This window comes from Gopherus flavomarginatus, chromosome 4 (assembly GCF_025201925.1).
Source record: "Gopherus flavomarginatus isolate rGopFla2 chromosome 4, rGopFla2.mat.asm, whole genome shotgun sequence".
In the NCBI taxonomy this organism is placed as follows: Eukaryota; Metazoa; Chordata; order Testudines; family Testudinidae; genus Gopherus; species Gopherus flavomarginatus.
The window spans coordinates 3,416,823-3,434,462 of NC_066620.1; the positions used below are offsets into that span (position 1 = coordinate 3,416,823).

A 17,640-nucleotide genomic window follows, 5' to 3' on the forward strand; every position below is an offset into this window, starting at 1 on the left:
TCCCTTACCTAGCTCAGGTTACAGGCCCTGGCATCGTCCATCCCCTAAAGTCCTCCCCTGCTCTCCCGCTCCCCACACAGACAGTCCCTACTGCATCACATCTCTCCCCCCTTCGAGACTGAACTGAGCGGGGTCACTCTGCCCAGTGACCTGGGGAAGTTCAGGGTCCCCTCTCCGGGACAACGCATCCGCTGTCAGGTTGGCACTTCCCTTCACATGGACCACGTCCATGTCATAGTCCTGCAGGAGCAGGCTCCACCTCAGGAGCTTGGCATTGGCTCCTTTCATCTGGTGCAGCCAGGTCAGGGGAGAGTGGTCGGTGTACACGGTGAAGTGTCGCCCAAAGAGATATGGCTCTAGCTTCTTAAGGGCCCACACCATGGCCAGGCATTCCTTCTCGATGGCCGCGTAGCTTTGTTCCCGGGGTAGCAGCTTCTTACTCAGGTACACGATGGGGTGTCTCTCCCCCTTTTCATCCTCCTGCATTAACACCGCCCCCAGTCCCGTGTCTGAGGCATCGGTGAACACCATAAAGGGTTTGTCAAAATCTGGGTTTGCCAGAACTGGGTCGCTAACCAGAGCCTCCTTCAGCGCCCGGAAAGCCTCCTGGCACTGCTCAGTCCAGATCACCTTGTCTGGCTTCCCCTTTTTGCACAGTTCAGTGATGGGGCCGGCTATGGCACTGAAGTGGGGCACAAACCTTCGATAGTACCCTGCCATCCCAATAAAGGCCTGGACCTGCTTTTTGGTTTGGGGAGCAGGCCAGTCTCTGATCACCTCCACCTTGGCTGGTTCCGGCTTCAGGCAGCCGCTCCCCACCCGATGGCCCAGGTAAGATACTTCAGCCATCCCCACCTTGCACTTCTCAGCCTTTACTGTTAACCCAGCCTTTCGGAGTCGGTCCAGGACTTGTTTAACCTGGGACACGTGGTCCTCCCAGGTCTGGCTGAAGACGCAGATGTCGTCAATATACGCCACGGCAAAACTCTCCATCCCCCTCAGTAGCTGATCCACCAGGCGCTGGAAGGTGGCCGGCGCTCCCTTGAGGCCGAAGGGCAGGGTCAAAAACTCATAGAGCCCCAGAGGGGTGATAAAGGCCGATTTCAGCCTGGCATCTGCGTCCAGCGGCACTTGCCAGTAGCCTTTGGTAAGATCCATAGTGGTGAGGTACCGAGCACCTCCCAGCTTGTCTAGGAGCTCGTCAGGCCTGGGCATAGGGTAGGCATCAGATACGGTGATGGCATTGAGCTTTCGATAGTCCACACAGAACCGGATTGACCCATCCTTCTTGGGAACCAGCACTACTGGCGAGGCCCAAGGGCTGGAAGACGGCTGGATCACCCCCAAAGCCAGCATGTCCCTGACCTCTCTTTCAAGATCCTGGGCAGTTTTACCAGTGACCCGAAAAGGGGAGCATCTTATAGGGGGATGTGACCCGGTCTCCACCCGGTGGACAGTCAAATTAGTGCGTCCAGGCTGGTTGGAAAACAGCTGTCGGTATAGATGCAGCACCTCTCTGATCTCAGCATGCTGGCCCGGGGTCAGCTGATCAGAGAGGGGAATCGCCTCCAGGGGGGAACCAGCTTTTGTCCCAGGGAATAGATCTACTAAGGGGTCATCTCCCTGCCCCTCCCAATGTCCACACACGGCCAACACCACATTCCCCCTGTCATAGTATGGTTTCATCATGTTCACATGGTACACCCGACGGTGATGTGCCCGGTTTGACAGCTCCACCACATAGTTTACCTCATTCAGTTGCTTGATAACCTTGAAGGGGCCTTCCCAGGCGGCCTGGAGTTTGTTTCTCCTCACGGGGATGAGGACCATCACCTGATCTCCGGTAGCGAAGGCACGGGCCCGTGCCGTGCGGTCATACCAGACCTTCTGCCTCCTCTGGGCTCGGGCCAGATTCTCCCTGGCCAGGCCCATGAGCTCGGCCAGTCTTTCCCGAAAGGTCAGGACATACTCCACCACTGACTCTCCCTCGGGAGAGGCCTTCCCCTCCCATTCGTCCCTCATCAGGTCTAGGGGCCCCCTTACCCTCCTTCCATACAACAGTTCGAAAGGTGAAAACCCGGTAGATTCCTGGGGCACCTCCCTGTACGCGAACAGCAGGTGAGGTAAGTACTTGTCCCAGTCCTGCGGGTGCTGGTTCATAAATGTTTTTAGCATCATCTTCAGCGTCCCGTTGAACCTTTCTACCAGCCCGTTGGACTGGGGGTGATATGCTGAGGCCCAGTTGTGCTGGACCCCACATTTCTGCCATAAGGACCGGAGCAGGGCCGACATGAAGTTGGACCCCTGGTCCGTTAAGACCTCCTTGGGGAACCCCACCCGGCTGAAAATTGTCAGCAGCGCATCTGCCACTGTGTCGGCTTCGATAGAGGACAAGGCCACCGCCTCGGGGTAGCGAGTGGCAAAATCCACCACCACCAGGATGTATTTCTTCCCTGACCGGGTCATCTTGCTGAGGGGTCCCACTATGTCCATGGCCACCTTCTGGAAAGGTTCTTCTATGATGGGTAAAGGCCTCAAAGCCGCTTTCCCCTTGTCCCGGGCCTTCCCCACCCTCTGGCAGGGGTCACAGGATTGGCAGTACTGTCGGACATGGGTAAAGACCCCAGGCCAGTAAAAGTTCTGTAGCAGCCTCTGCCTGGTGCGTCGGATTCCTTGGTGCCCTGCGAGAGGGATGTCATGGGCCAGGTACAGCAGCTTGTGACGAAACTTCTGGGGAACCACCAGCTGCCTCCTGATCCCCCATGACTCTACTTCCCCTGGGGGAGCCCATTCTCGGTACAGGAACCCCTTCTCCCACAGGAACCTCTCCTTGCAACCTCTCCTCATGGTCTGTACCGCACTAAGGTCAGCCCGGTCCCGGTGCTTCCGCAAGGAGGGATCTTTCTGCAACTCGGCCTGGAACTCAGCAGCTGGGACAGGGATGGGGACCGGCTCTCTCCTGCTGGCTGGGTCTGAGGCCGCAGCCTCTCTGCACTGTGCCCCTGGGCGTTCCCCGCTCCCTGGGTTAGGGTCCTGCACCTCGGGTCGAGTACCTTCCCCGTTGTCAGGGTGCAGTGCCCTTTGCCGACTCTGACTACGAGTCACGACCAGGGCACTCTGGGTGTTACTAGGCCAGTCCTCGAGGTCCCCTCCCATTAACACGTCAGTGGGCAAATATCGGTGTACCCCCACATCCTTGGGGCCCTGCTTGGCCCCCCACTTCAGGTGTACCCTTGCCACAGGCACCTTGAATGGGGTCCCGCCCACGCCCATCAGGGTCAGGTAGGTGTCGGGCACCATCCGATCTGAGGCCACCACCTCGGGCCGGGCCAGCGTCACCTCTGCGCCCGTGTCCCAGTACCCAGTGACCTTCCTCCCATCTACCTCCAGGGGAACAATGCACTCCTTCCGGAGGGGCAGCCCCGCGCCCACCCGGTAAACCACAAACCCGGAGCCTGGCGCATCCACAGGTGGTACGTTGCCAGCCCCCCTTTCCTGGGAACGTAGCCCCTCCTCCGATTGGGTTTTTACCCAGTCCACCCTCTGCGGGTTGGGTCTGCTTGGTCTGTCCCTGAGCTTGGGGCACTGGGCCCGTATGTGACCTCGTTGGCCACAGCGATAGCAGCCCATGTCTCGTGGGTCCCCTTGAGTGAGTCGGAGGGACCTGCCGCTGGATGTTCCCCTTTTGAGGGGGTTCTCCATAGGACCCCGCTGGGAGGTCCCATGATGACTCTCTCTCTGCGTTGAGGCAGGCTTGCTCCTTCGAGACTCCTCCCTGCCATCCCCTGCCCGACTGTCCACAAATTGGTCGGCCAGCTGGCCTGCGTGCTGTGGGTTCTCCGGCTTCTGGTCCATCAACCACAGCCTCAAGTCGGACGGGCACTGCTCGTACAGGTGCTCCAGTATGAATAGGTCAAGCAGGTCCTCTTTAGTTTGGGCCCCAGCTGTCCACTTGCGGGCATACCCCTGCGCCCGGTTGACCAGTTGTAGGTATGTGACCTCACGGGTTTTACGCTGGCTCCGGAACTTTTTCCGGTACATCTCAGGAGTCAGCCCAAACTCGCGGAGCAGGGCCTGTTTGAACAGTTCGTAGTCCCCTGCCTCCGCCCCTTTCAGTCGGCTGTACACCTCCACGGCTGTGGAGTCCAGTAAGGGGGTGAGAACTGCGATCCTGTCTGCAGGGTCAACCCTGTGCAGCTCGCAGGCATTCTCAAAGGCCGTCAGGAAGGTATCTATGTCCTCCCCCTCCTTACGCCGGGGCAGCAAGTGCTTATCAAAGCTCTTTGTAGGCTTGGGTCCCCCCTCACTCACCGCAGCCGGGGCCCCACTGCTCGTCAGCTGGGCCAGGTCCAGCTCATGTTTACGCTGTTTCTCCTTCTCCTCCCGCTCATGTTTACGCTGTTTCTCCTTCTCCTCCCGCTCATGTTCACGCTGTTTCGCCTTCTCCTCCAGCTTTTGCCTCTTTAACTCGAGCTTCTCCCTTTCATATTCCAGCCGCGTCCGCTCCACGGATGCCGAGCGTTGCCGGGAGGATCCCCTGCTGGCCGGGGGTGTCACGGTGCCCTCGGTATACACTGGGCTCCTCCCCGCCCTTCCCCTAGGCCTAGGAAGGGGGGGTCTCGGGAAGCCCTCGTCCGCCGCCTGACCACTCCCAGCGGGGACAGACACTGGTGCCTGCGCTGCATCTGCCCGGCTGCTTCCCTCAGAGACAGGGCTCCGTTCATTCATGCGGTCTCCCTGCTCCAGCTGGGCAATCAGCTGGTCCTTGGTGAGCCTCCCCGGGCGCAGCCCCCTCTGCTTACACAGTTCCACCAGGTCACACTTGCGCCGCTTGGCATACATCTTCCTGCTGGGCACTCACAGGCAGGGGTGTTCGCCGCTCCCCACGGTTTCCAGGGGGACCCCTAGTGCACCAGCCCTTCTTGAGGTCACCACCTCTCTGCCAGGGTCGAGCTGCAGACTCCTCCGCCCCTGGGACCGCTCGCTGCAATCCCCCGGGGGACCCTGTTACTGCAAAGTCCTTCTCACTGGGCACACACTCCCAGGGGCTAATCACCCCTTCGTTTTACTGCTCCCCAGCCACTTACTGCAGGAAGCGCCGTCCACGGGGTGCAGTATCTCCCGCCGCTGCCACCAGTTGTCACGGAGTGTGGGGGAGTCCGGCCCTGCACCCCTCTTCCTGGGACCCACAGTGACTCTTAGCCAGCCAGTAAAACAGAAGGTTTATTGGACAACAGGAACACAGGTTACAGCAGAGCTTGCAGGCACAGTCAGGACCCCTCCACCGAGTCCTTCTGGGCTTTCAGGGTGCTTGGATCCTAGCTAGGATACCCTGAATTCCGCCCACACAGCCTCAAGCCCAAACTCAAACTGCTTCACTCCTGCCACTCCCTTCCTTTGTCCCCTTCCCGGGGAAAGGTGTTGACCTTTCCCCTCCCTTACCTAGCTCAGGTTACAGGCCCTGGCATCGTCCATCCCCTAAAGTCCTCCCCTGCTCTCCCGCTCCCCACACAGACAGTCCCTACTGCATCACATGGTGACAGTCCAAAGGGGGTCCCTGTGACTGAACCTGTCAGGGGCCCGCCAGCGCACCCACCTGCTGGCAGCGCTTGACCTTGATCTGGATGATGGGCCAGAAGCGGGTCAGGTTCTCCAGGAGGATCACTCTGCTGGCTGAGGGCATGACGTTCACCTGGGGGGCAGGGAGAGCTGCAAGCCGTCAGGGCACAGAGCTAGCGAGGCCGCGAGAGATCCCGCCCTGCCCCACCCCACGAGAGTGTTGTCCAGGCCCAGGCCCCAGAGCTACATGAAGCGAAGCCGTGGGGTTAGTGGCGTGCAGGAACATGGGACCCACAAGGACAGGACAAGGAGACGACCAGCAGCTAGGACGTAAGTGGCCTCCCAGCAGGGACGGGACTACCCAGCAAAGCCTCTGCCGCACCGTCAGGCAGCCCCAGGGCCCCTTCCAGCCACACCTGGGGAGATCACAGAAATCATGGCTCTGCTGGAGCAATCAGACGCGCCAGACCTCTCCACCGCTCCCTGCTGCTCCCTCCCGGCAGGGCCACCGAGAGACCAGCCCCTGGGAGCTCCACCGCGCTCAGGGGCTGCCGTCAACCCACCGGGAGCAGACGCAGAGACCAGAGCTGATGGGGATGGAGGGATGCTGCCGGGCACGGGAACTGGCCGACAGCCACAGCCCAGCGGCCCGTCCGAGTGAGACGCAGATCTCCTGGCGTACCCCTTCGGCTCCCAGCCCGAGTGGGGCTACTGACCAAGCATCACACCCTGGTCCCAGTGCCCAAGGGACTGTAACCGATCCTGCTCCTTCCGCACGCAGCCAGCCGAGCAGGTTCCCAGCACCGCCAGCCCCAGCGCCCAGAGCAGGCCTATCCACTGAGTCTAGAGCTGCGGGGGGGGGTCCCAATTTCCAGCTTTTCTCTGCAGCGGGGGGGCTGGAGCCTCACTCGGGAAGTCACAGGCTGAATTCTCATGGAACCACCTGCCCCCAGGAGCTGCAGCTTTAAGGAACAGCCCAGCCGTGCCAAGAGCTGGTGCCAGCACCACCACTGTAAGCAAAGGCCCAGTGCCCCCACACCCAGCCAGCCGTGGGCACGGATGAACATGCTGCTCCCAGTAGGAATGCGCTGGCCTGCGTGTCTGCCCCGCCCACCCCCCTGCCTCTCCCCAGTGACCTCCTGGGACTCAGCACTGCCTCGGGGGCCGGAAGCCGGCTCCTCTCGGTCCGTCCTCTGCTCTATGGCCACCGTGCAGCCGAGACCCTAGCACAGCCCAAGCTAGGCACGCGCCCCGGCCCAGACAGCGCCTCTGGGTTCTGGCCAGAGGTTTCCCAGGGCAGCTCACTCGGGCGTGGGCCAGGTGGGTAACAGGTCTGGGGAAGCAGAGGGCGGGAGGGTGGCAGGGTCTAGCAGCAGAAAGGGGAGCAGTTAGGACAAGGCAGGCGGTGCCAGGCCTGTACGGGGCGGATGAGGAGGACAGGAGGGGAAGCCGGGACTTGGCCACTGCGGTGTCTTGCCCCTCCCCCTGGAGCAGCTGGTTCTGGCAAGCATTGGAGACCCTGAGCCTGGGGCCCTGCCCTGCTCCTGCCCGCCTAGGAGAGGCTGGTGACGTGCTCGCCAGGACAGGGCCTACAGGCCTGGGGCTGGCGACTCCCTGCCCCTCGGGTGCTGCCTGCCCCAATTCCAAGGCAGTTGTGCCCCCGCCGGCCTGGGTCGGGATGCCCCAGCTCCACGCTGACCAGCAGAGGTGGGTGCTGGCAGGTGGGAAGCTCTCAGCCTGCGCCCGCCCTGCTAGGGAGCCCCCCAGCCATAGGACCCCCACCCCCTGCAGCGCCCCCTCTCTTGTCCGGGGCGGCCTGGCCCACACTCACCGTATTGAGCTCGGTGCTGATGCTGGCCGGGTTCTCTCCTCCCATGACCACGATCCGGGCTGGCATGTAGCTGGAATCCTCGCTGGCCACCAGCAGGCTCATCTGCCTGCAGCCGGGGAGAGCCACAGCGTCGGCACCGGCCCATTTCTGGCCTGTGCTCCAGGCCTAAGCCTACGGTGCCCGTCCCGAGGGGCACGTCCTCCAGTGGGCTCAGAGCCTCGCATGGCTGCCGGTCCTAACGGGAGACTCTGAAACCCTGGCCCCAGCTCCTGGGGGCTGCACCTGGTGCTGCATTGCTCTGGGTCCGCAGTGCCGACAGCCATCCCAGCAGGGCGTATGGCGCCCGGGGACACAGACGAGGTCCCTGCATGGCTGGCTCCTGGGAAGGGAACCCACCCCAGCCAGGGAACCAGCATGTGCAGCCCCTCTGTGCCACCTCGGGCACCCTGCCACCCCTCGCCAAATTGTTACCTGGGCCCAACTCCCCCCCGCCCACCTGATCCCTCCCCCATCTCCAGGACAGCATGGGCAGCCAGCCACCCCGCTGCCCACCTGATCCCTCCCCCATCCCCAGGACACCGTGAGCATCCAGACAACCCCCCGCCCACCTGATCCCACCCCCATCACCGGGACACCCTGGGCAGCCAGCGCCCCCCCCACCTGATCCCAACCCCATCCCCAGGACATGCTCTTTGCCACTCAACACACACAGCCATACCCCCCGGGGGCCAGTACCCACAGCCCCCTCCCCCCCCACCTGACCACCACGCCACGGTGCATGTAGATGTTGATGTAGTGCGAGCCGGTGCTGCCGTTGGACTCCCAGTAGGTCTTGGGGTTCCTGTCCGTCAGCTTGTTGGCTCGGTGGGAGTTCGAGGAAACCTCCAGCTTCTCCCAGCACTTGTCCTCCTTCACTTCCATGCTGGAGCCTGCAGGGAGAGGGGACAGTGCTGAAGGGAGCTAGGGGGCCACCCTGGCGGGGCCACAGCTCAGGCACAGGGACCCCAGGTGACCCCCCCAGCACTGACCCTGGCAGAGGTTGCGCAGGAAGACGTTGAAGAAGGGGATGTTGATGGGCTGGTGACTTCGTCTATGCTCCTCAATCTGACCCAGCACCATCTGGAAGAGAGGGGGGGCGCAAAGCGTCAATGGGAGGAAGGACCTGGCAGCCCTCCTCCACTGCTGGACCCTGAGCAGCAACCAGCCCCTGAGGAACTCAGCCCCACAGGTGGGGAAGGGGGAACTGAGTGAACTGGGTTCAGAGAGAGCCTCTGCCCCATGGCCACTCTCCTCACTTCACACACCACCACCTCCTCCCTGCCCACACCCTTCCAGAGACCACCAACCCCTCTCCCTGCCCGCAGACAACTCCCTGGTCACCCCTTCCAGAGACCATCAACCTCTGTGACACCCTGTACCCCATGTTCACCATTGTACATGGTCATATTTTGTACAAAGTACGCCTTGTGAGGGATCATTTGAAAATTCATAAACCGCTGAACATCATTGTCCTGTTAAGATGTGTGTAACAACACAGTGTGTAAAGCTGCATGATTGTTACTGAAATACGGTGCCATTTTGGGTAATGCCCACGAACTAATTGTTCAGGGACAAAGAAACCCTAACACGCCAGCAAAGTACCAAAGTACTAAACCAGACAGTCACCCGCTGGCGGGGAGGGGAGGGAAACAAGTTACAATTCATCAGGAGGGCAGTTTGGAGCTCACGTATACAACAGCACTGCCCGACCCCACGACCGAGCAGGGATTTTTCCAGCACAAAGGGCAGGAGTATAAGAAAGGGGAAAAATGTCCCTGGCCACCCCTCTCCTCTGTCCATCTCTCCGCTCATGACGACGACGATGCACAATGAGCTGAACAAAGGGGGGAGCGGTCCCAGGCTGGGAAAAGACGCAGCCCGTGAAATGTACTGCAGTTGCTGGGGAGAAAAACTCCTTCTTATGCTTTTCAACTTACTAGTCCTGGTGAAGTTTAGGAATTCGCTTGCGTGTTTATCTTTCTATTCCTTTTGTGACCAGTTCTGACTGTTAGGCCTTCCCGCCTGCGATCACTCCAAATCCACCCCTCTCTGGGTAACAGACTTGTTTCATGGTTCTATCTGAACCCGTGTGTTGACTGACGTGTTTGGGAAACCTCTGCTTGGGACAACAAAGGCTGGCGCATGCTCCCTCCCAGAGCTGGAATGGGGAGCGAGGAGCTTACGCTGCCCGGGAGGGCTCGGTGCAGTGCAAAAGGCACATTTCTGGGGAGCAAGGCTGGGGCAGGGGCTCTGTGGGTGTCGCCCTGTATGTAATTCATGGAGGGCTGGGCGCAGCTGGGAGTGACGACGTGCTGGGGGCTGGGAGTGAGCAGAGCAGGGATGGGTTGCTGTTCCCAGCAGCGTAAAAGGCATCCCAGGTGGGAGAGCTAAGGGGACCCAGCAGTCCAGGCTGCACCCTGGGGAAAGTCACTCCCTCCCTCCCTCCCTCCAGGCCACCCCCTGCAGAGACCACCAACCCCTCCCCACAGACAGACAAACTGCCCTCCTCCCTCCCCTCCCTTCAGAGACAGCCTGGGACCCCCGGCTGGTCGTGCCCCGGCATGCTGCAGAGGTTCCACCCACCCAGCGGGCAGGCCGCCCCAGGCGGTGGGGGGAGGTCTCCCCCATGGCAGAGCCCCCGGTCACCTGGGCGGGGTCAGGATGCCCACCCCACACCTCACCTGGATGCAGCCGGCCAGGATGCTGGTCGTCAGCTTCTGATAGAGGCTGGCGTATTTCTCACAGTCGGTCACCAGGTCCCGCAGCTCCGATCCCAGCAGCAGGTTGGAGTTGTGCTTGTCCAAGGCTTTGGACAGGGCCTCCTTGGTGCCCAGGCGGCACATCACCACGGCACAGTCCTTGTTGGTGGTGGCCAGGCGGTGGAGGAAGCGAACGAACTCCTGCACGACCTGCAGAGGGAGCAGCGCGGCCTGGGGGTTGGGGCACTGGCCTGGGAGGCACGAGACCTGCTTCTAGTCCCACCCCTGCCCCGACCTGCTCTCCCTGGGCCAGTCGCCCCAGCCCCTCGCCCGCCTGGTCTATGGGGAGCGCAGCTCCCTGGGGCGGAGCAGCTCTCAGCTCCTGCAGTGCCTGGGCTGGAGTCTGACAGAACAGAGACAGGCCCTAGCCCTGTCCGGGGGCACTGGGTAAAGGGCCACAGCCCCGGCTTCCCCGGGACAGGCCTGGCGCAGATCAGGGCTGTTAGGAGCCAGGGCACTGGGCAGAGACTTCGCCAGTGATTCCTGCCGCGAACCCATAACTGGGGCTGAGCCAGGAGCCCCGCCCTGCCCCCAGCCTCCGCACCCCCGACAGGTAAGCAGGGCCCCCCCGGACCCCTCACCTCCCGCTCGGTGCTGGGGGCGCTCATGGAGGACAGACAGGGCTCGATGCTCTCGTGCCAGGGCAGCGCCTCCTCCTGGTAACTGTCCAGGAGCTTGTTCAAAATCCTGCACAAGAGACGGGGGAAGGTGGGGCCTGAGGGGGGAGGCCAGCGGCTGACAGTGCCCTGATCCCCCGTGTGCCCGGCCCTCTGGCTGCACGAGCCACGCTCACCCCATGACAGCCCCCCACCACCCTCACCGCAACCCCACCCTACCCCCTCACCTCGGGAAACCCCAACTGACCACACACACCCCCCACCTCAGGACAGCCCCAATCAACCCTGACCCCCCAAAACAATCCCCCAGACAGCCGCAACTAGCCCTGACCCCCAAAACAATCCCTAGACAGCCCCAACCAACCCTGACCCCCCCAAAACAGCCACCCCCAACCCCAGGAGAGCCCCAACCAACCCTGACCCCCCAAAACAGCCATCCCTATCCCCAGCACAGCCCCAACCAACCCTGACCCCCCCAAATTGCCCCCGACAGCCTCAACCAACCCTGACCTCCCAAAACAGCCACCCCCAGCCCCAGACAGCCCCAACCAACCCTGATCCCCCAAAACATCCCCCCAGACAGCCCCAACTAACCCTGTCCCCCCAAAACAGCCACCCCCGCCCCCAGCATAGCCCCAACCAACCCTGACCCCCCAAAACAACCACCCCCATCCCCAGCACAGCCCCAACCAACCCTAACCCCCTAAAACAGCCACCCCCAGCTCAGCCCCAACCAACCCTAACATCCCAAAACAGCCACCCCCACCCCCAGCACAGCCCCAACCAAACCTGACCCCAAAACACTCCCCCCAGACAACTCCAATTAACCCTGATCCCCCAAAACAGCCTTCCCCAGCTCCAGGACAGCCTCAATCAACCGCCCCCAGGACAGTGCCAACTAACCTTGCCTCAATCCACCCCCAGGAAAGCCCAACCAGACACACCCCCACTCTGGCTCCCATTCCAACCTGGGACATCCCAGCCACACACTCGCAGTACAACCCACGGATCCCAGGCCAAGGTCCCCCTCCCCAGGTGTCACCCCAGGATCCCCAGCAAAGGACCCTCCCTCCCCCCATTGTCACCGAGGAGCTGGCCATGCACCCCTCCCCCCCCAGTGTCACCAAGGACCACGCCCGCAGCGTCACGGAGGACCTGGACCACAGTGTCACCAAGGATCCAGCTGCACACCCCACCCTAGTGCCACTGAGGACCCAGCACGCCCCCCCCAGTGTCACCAAGGACCATGCCCCATGTCACAGAGGACCGGGCTGTACCCCAGTGTCACTGAGGATGCCCCACCCCCATGTCACTGAGGACCCGGCCGCGTGTCCCCCTCAGTGACACCGAGGACCCCCCACCCCAGTGTCTCCGAGGACCCGGCCGCGTGTCCCCCCCAGGGACACCGAGGACGCCCCACCCCCGTGTCACTGAGGACCCGGCCGTGCGCCCCCCCCCCAGTGTCACTGAGGACCCCCCACCCCCGTGTCACTGAGGACTCGGCCGTACGCCCCCCCAGTGTCGCTGAGGACCCCCCACCCCCCTGTCACTGAGGACCCGGCCGAGCACCCCCCCCAGTGTCACTGAGGACACGGCCGTGCGCCCCCCCCAGTGTCACTGAGGACCTGGCTGCGCGCCCCCCCAGTGTCGCTGAGGACCCGGCCGCGCGCCCCCCCAGTGACACTGAGGACCCCCCACTCCCGTGTCACTGAGGACCCGGCCGCGTCTCACACTCACCGGAGGGTCCCCAGCTGCACGGCCTTCTCGGCCCCCAGCTGCTCCAGGCTGCGCAGCAGCAGCAGGAAGTGCTGGCGGTCCCGCAGGGCCGCGGCCCCCTCGCTCTCGGGGCCGGCCTCGTCGCAGAGGCAGCGCTCCAGGGCCAGCACCAGCTCCTTGGAGAGGCTGCCCTCCTGCAGGCGGCCCAGCAGCGTCTGCACATCCACATCCTTCAGCTCCAGGGCTGAGCCCGCCTCTGCCACAGGGGGAGAGAGGTGTGGGGACGGGGACGGGCACTGCATGCTCGCAGGCAGTGTGGGGCCGAGCCCACCTCTGCCACAGGGAGAGAGCTGTGGGGACAGGGACGGGGCCGGGCACTGCATGCTGCCGGCTGCACGCTCACAGGCAGTGTGAGGCTGAGCCTGCCTCTGCCACAGGGGGAGAGAGGTGTGGGGACGGGGACGGGCACTGCATGCTCGCAGGCAGTGTGGGGCCGAGCCCACCTCTGCCACAGGGAGAGAGACGTGGGGCCGGGCACTGCAGGCTGCCAGCTGCACGCTCACAGGCAGTGTGGGGCTGAGCCTGCCTCTGCCACAGGGAAAGAGCCGTGGGGACAGAGACGGGGCCGGGCACTGCATGCTGCCGGCTGCACGCTCACAGGCAGTGTGAGGCTGAGCCTGCCTCTGCCACAGGGAGAGAGCCGTGGGGACGGGGATGGGGCCGGGCACTGCATGCTGCCGGCTGCACGCTCACAGGCAGTGTGGGGCTGAGCCTGCCTCTGCCACAGGGAGAGAGCCGTGGGGACGGGGACGGGCACTGCACACCACCAGCTGCAAGCTCTCAGACAGGGGCTGCTGGGGCAAGAGCTGCGTATGTGGAGCGGCGCTGCATAGGAGCCATCCTCAGGCTTGTAGGCGGGGGCGGGAGGACAGGGGCTGCGGCAGTGGTCAGGAGGCTCCGTATCTGCCGTCCCCACATCCTCAGACGGGGCTGTCGCGGAGGTGGGGGGGCTCTGTACCTGCCATCCCCACATCCTCAGACGGGGCTGTCGCGGAGGTGGGGGGGCTCTGTACCTGCCGTCCCCACATCCTCAGACAGGGGCTGTCGTGGGGGTCAGGGGGCTCTGTACCTGCCGTCCCCACATCCTCAGATGGGGCTGTCACGGGGGTGGGGGGGCTCCGTACCTGCCGTCCCCACATCCTCAGACAAGGGCTGTCGCAGGGGTCGGGGGACTCTGTACCTGCCGTGTCCAGGTTCATGGGGAGCTTGTGCTCCGCCAGGCGGCTGAGCGCGATCTGGGCCAGCGTCTCGGTGGTGTGGCCCTCGCCCCCCTGGCAGCAGCTCCGTAGGGCCGAGTGGACGTCACAGCTCACCAGCTGCTCGGCCAGGCCCCGGTGGTTGTCGATCAGCAGGCCAGCCACCAGCAGGCCGTTCTTCACGGCCGACGAGGCCCTGCGGGACAGAGCGCCAGGATGAGCGTCCGCCGGCACCAGCCGCTGCTACTTCCCAGGGGGTCTGTGGGGCGACGGCACTCCCTGCCAGCAAGGGCCCCCCTGGCCAGACACCCCCAAGAGCCTCCAGAGAGCTGCCCCCCCGGAAATGACTCTGCTCCGCCTCCATACCCAGCAATGCCCTGCATGGTGCGGATGGCGGCAGGCAGGGCGCAGAGCAGGCTGTCCGAGTCCTTGCTGGAGGCGGAGCCGATGCTGGCGAAGATCTCCCACATCATCGGGGCATCGGCGTGGTTCAGGGGATAGGGCTTCTCGCTGGCACCCACCAGCTCGCAGGTCCCGGCACCCACCAGCACCTTCAGAGCCTGGGAGGCCAAGGGAGCCGTCAGGGGGGAGAGCTGGCAGCGCCAGCCCCGGGCCCAGAACACGAGGCTGCTCAATGCATCTGGCATCCCCCTGGGATCCCAGCACTGGCCACCCCATCCCGCCCTCTCCCACGCAGGATCCCGGCATGTCCCCACCTGAGCCCACTACAGCCACCATCTCCCCCGGGAGCCACACTTCTCCCCCCAAGAGATGCCTGGCCCCGTGGCTGCTGGCGCACACTCACCACCAGGCCGGCCTGCTGGACCAGCGCTGAGGGGGCATACTCCTGCATGCAGGCCAGCACGGCACGCACCCCGCCCTCTGTGGCGAAGAGCACACGCCAGTCGTACTTGGCCATCAGCACGCAGAGCAGGCGGAGAGCCAGCACCACCCGCAGCTTCTCCTTCACCTGGTTGGTCAGCAGCTCCACCAGCATCTTCACCAGCTTCTCCCTGCAGGGAGCAATGGTGGGTGGGTGAGGAGCCGGGCTTGGGCAACCGAGGACTGACCTGCTGCGTGGCTCCAGGTCAGCTCTGGGCCAGAAACCAGATCCCTGGGCCCCCTACGGCCCTCCCACCCCTCCTGGCCCCACCACGTCCCCCACTCCCCAGTCCTCACAGGAGCCCCAGCAGGGCAGCCAGGTTTGATTTCCAGCTATCCAGAGGTGCAGAATCCACCCCTGCCCTGTGAGTTTCTTCCAGCTCATCACCCTCCCTGGTTAACATCTGGGCCTTACGCCTCACAGGCACGTGTCTGGCTTCAGCTCCAGACACCGGTTCTGGTCCTGCCCATCTCTGCTACACTAACAGGCCCATTAGCACTAGTGTTTCTCCCCAGAAAGGTCCTTGCGCATCACGATCAAGTCACCCCTTGGTCGGCCGGTGTCCGCACTTGGTACAGGGCTACCGGACAGGGGTCAGAAACGGGCTGCAAGCATCCAGGGCTGGAAAACCTGCCTCACAACAAGCGGCTAAAGCAGCTGGATCCAGGCAGTTCCTCGGACGAAGCGGGAGGAGATCTGCTCGCAGTCTGTAGGCACCTGCCTGGAGAGAACCCTGCTGACACGGGGGCTCTTTGCTCCAGCAGACAGAGGTGGAAGGAGAACCACAGCAAAGTTCGAACGGGAAATCAGAGACCTGTTTACCAGGGAGGGTGACCGGCCATGGGACCAACTTCCCAGGGATGGGGCAAGCCTTCCACAGCTTGTGGTCACTACGCTGGGAGGGGCCATCTGCCCAAAGACCACCACCTACTGGGCTCCGTGGGCCACTAACCCAGGAGACTTCAGTCCCAGGCAGGAGTGACGGGGTGACGCTCTCTGGCCTGCACGATGCACAGGATCAGCCCAGCCAATCACAATGGTCCCTGCCGGCCGTACAATCGGTGACATGGATCTGTTGCCCCCCACACCCAAACCCTTTGTACGTTGCTGTAGCTAGACCGTAAGGTTCTGGAGCCAGGATCGTGAGCACAGCCCTGGCGCCCAGCCCTGACTGGCACCCCTGGCACCAGTGACGTAACAAGGGCAAGGCGAGCGAGGCACTTGCCTCAGGCGCACAAAGCAGAGCGGCGCAGCTCCACTGCGATCAGCGGCACTTTGGTGGCATCTCTACCACCACCGCTTCTTCGGCAGCGGATCCCTGAGTCCCTGTCGGAGGGAAGGACCTACCGCCAAATTGCCACCGCTGCTTCATTCATTCTTCGGTGGCAATTCGGCAGTGGGTCCTTCTCTCCGAGAGGGACACAAGGACTTGGCGCTGAAGAATGAATGAAGCGGCAGTGGCAATTCGGCGGCAGGTCCTTCCCTCCGACAGGGACTCAGGGACCCACAGCCGAATTGCCGCTAAAAAGCCTAGAGCCGGCCCTTGCCTCAGAAACAAAAATTCCTTGTTACGGCTCTGCCTGGCACGTCTCTAATAGAAACCTCATCCACGGGCAATGCCCGCGCCAGAGACAGACACCCGCCACCAGCCGGCCCCTGCAGACAGGAGCAGCTGCTTTTCCTGCCCCTTCTCTCCTGGGAGGCACTGGCCTGCCACCTCCAGGTCTGGGCACGCTCAGAGGACCCACCAGAGAACTGACCTGATGGTGAGTCCGCCCTCGGGTTTGACGACCTGCCGCTCTCGCCCGGCCTCTTCCTCCAAGGTCTTGATAATGAACGTGAGCCCAGCTAGCTGCAGCCCCACCTCGGAGCTGGACCTCTGGATCAGTTCCACCACCTCTGCAATCCTCTCCAATGAGTTCTTCTTCCCCGATCCCTTCACGCTGCACAACACTGGCCAGGAACAAAACACCCGTCAACCCCCAGCTGCCCCACAAACCCTCCAGCCAGTCCCTCCCTGCAGCACTTCCCCACCACCCACAGATCGCCCCTCTGCCCCACCCCTCCCTGAGCCAGTGGCTGGGTCTCCCCTGCCCAGACCCCCCTTGGCCTGCAGGGACCCTCTTTAGCTAGAGCCCAGCACCCAGCCCTGGCCGGCACATACCCTTGGCTTTCTCCTCTGCCATCTCCAGGCAGGGCAGCCCCTCTACTCGCAGCAGCTCGCTGAACAGCTGGCAGTCAGATTTCTCCGGGGGGGCCGGGGCAGGGACAGGCACTCTGGCGGCGGGAGGGTCTTTCTTTGGTTTCTTGGACACCAGGGATTCGGCGCACTCCGAGGGGGCTGCATCCAGCCCCAGGCCGCCCGGCTGCACCCCCCCTGGGCGGAGGATGTACTTGCTGTAGACAAGGGAGCTGTGCAGGTCACTCAGGGTGCAGCCCTGGCACTGCTTACTCAGCACCCGCAGCACTTTCTGGGCCAGCTCCGCCGGTACCGACAGCTGGATCAGGGTTTCTTCATCCAGCTCCAACAGCTGGAAATGCAGGGTCTGGGTTAATGCTCAGCAGGCTGATGTCCCCAGGCCAGCCAGAACCGACCCAAAACTGGGTTAGTCCAACCACGATATCCCTAGGCCAGCCAGAACCAACTCAACCTGGAGCTAGTCCAACTGGGATGTCCCCAGACCAGCCAGAACCAACCCAACCCTGGGGCTAGTCCAACCAGGATGTCCCCAGACCAGCCAGAACCAACCCAACCCTGGGCTAGTCCAACCGGGATGTCCCCAGACCAGCCAGAACCAACCCAACCCTGGGCCAGTCCAACCGGGATGTCCCCAGACCAGCCAGAACCAACCCAACCCTGGGCCAGTCCAACCGGGATGTCCCCAGACCAGCCAGAACCAACCCAACCTGGGGCTAGTCCAAGCGGGATGTCCCCAGACCAGCCAGAACCAACCCAACCCTGGGGCTAGTCCAACTGGGA

The 17,640-nt window shown here is 63.1% G+C and overlaps 1 protein-coding gene across 4 annotated transcripts in view; it reads right to left on the reverse strand.

The window, feature by feature from the left end:
- Nucleotides 1-17,640, reverse strand: part of LOC127049856 (cullin-9-like) — a 49,992-nt gene that overhangs the window by 15,477 nt on the left and 16,875 nt on the right. For all 4 annotated transcript variants that reach the window (XM_050951154.1, XM_050951153.1, XM_050951152.1 and 1 more), the window contains 12 exons: nucleotides 16,825-17,191; nucleotides 16,421-16,613; nucleotides 14,583-14,790; nucleotides 14,144-14,337; nucleotides 13,762-13,973; nucleotides 12,543-12,777; nucleotides 10,770-10,875; nucleotides 10,111-10,338; nucleotides 8,419-8,509; nucleotides 8,148-8,319; nucleotides 7,391-7,496; nucleotides 5,597-5,692 (listed from right to left, as the gene is read on the reverse strand). In XM_050951154.1, the coding sequence (XP_050807111.1) occupies nucleotides 5,597-5,692; nucleotides 7,391-7,496; nucleotides 8,148-8,319; nucleotides 8,419-8,509; nucleotides 10,111-10,338; nucleotides 10,770-10,875; nucleotides 12,543-12,777; nucleotides 13,762-13,973; nucleotides 14,144-14,337; nucleotides 14,583-14,790; nucleotides 16,421-16,613; nucleotides 16,825-17,191 (2,208 nt within the window). The remainder of the gene's footprint in view (nucleotides 1-5,596; nucleotides 5,693-7,390; nucleotides 7,497-8,147; nucleotides 8,320-8,418; nucleotides 8,510-10,110; nucleotides 10,339-10,769; nucleotides 10,876-12,542; nucleotides 12,778-13,761; nucleotides 13,974-14,143; nucleotides 14,338-14,582; nucleotides 14,791-16,420; nucleotides 16,614-16,824; nucleotides 17,192-17,640) is intronic.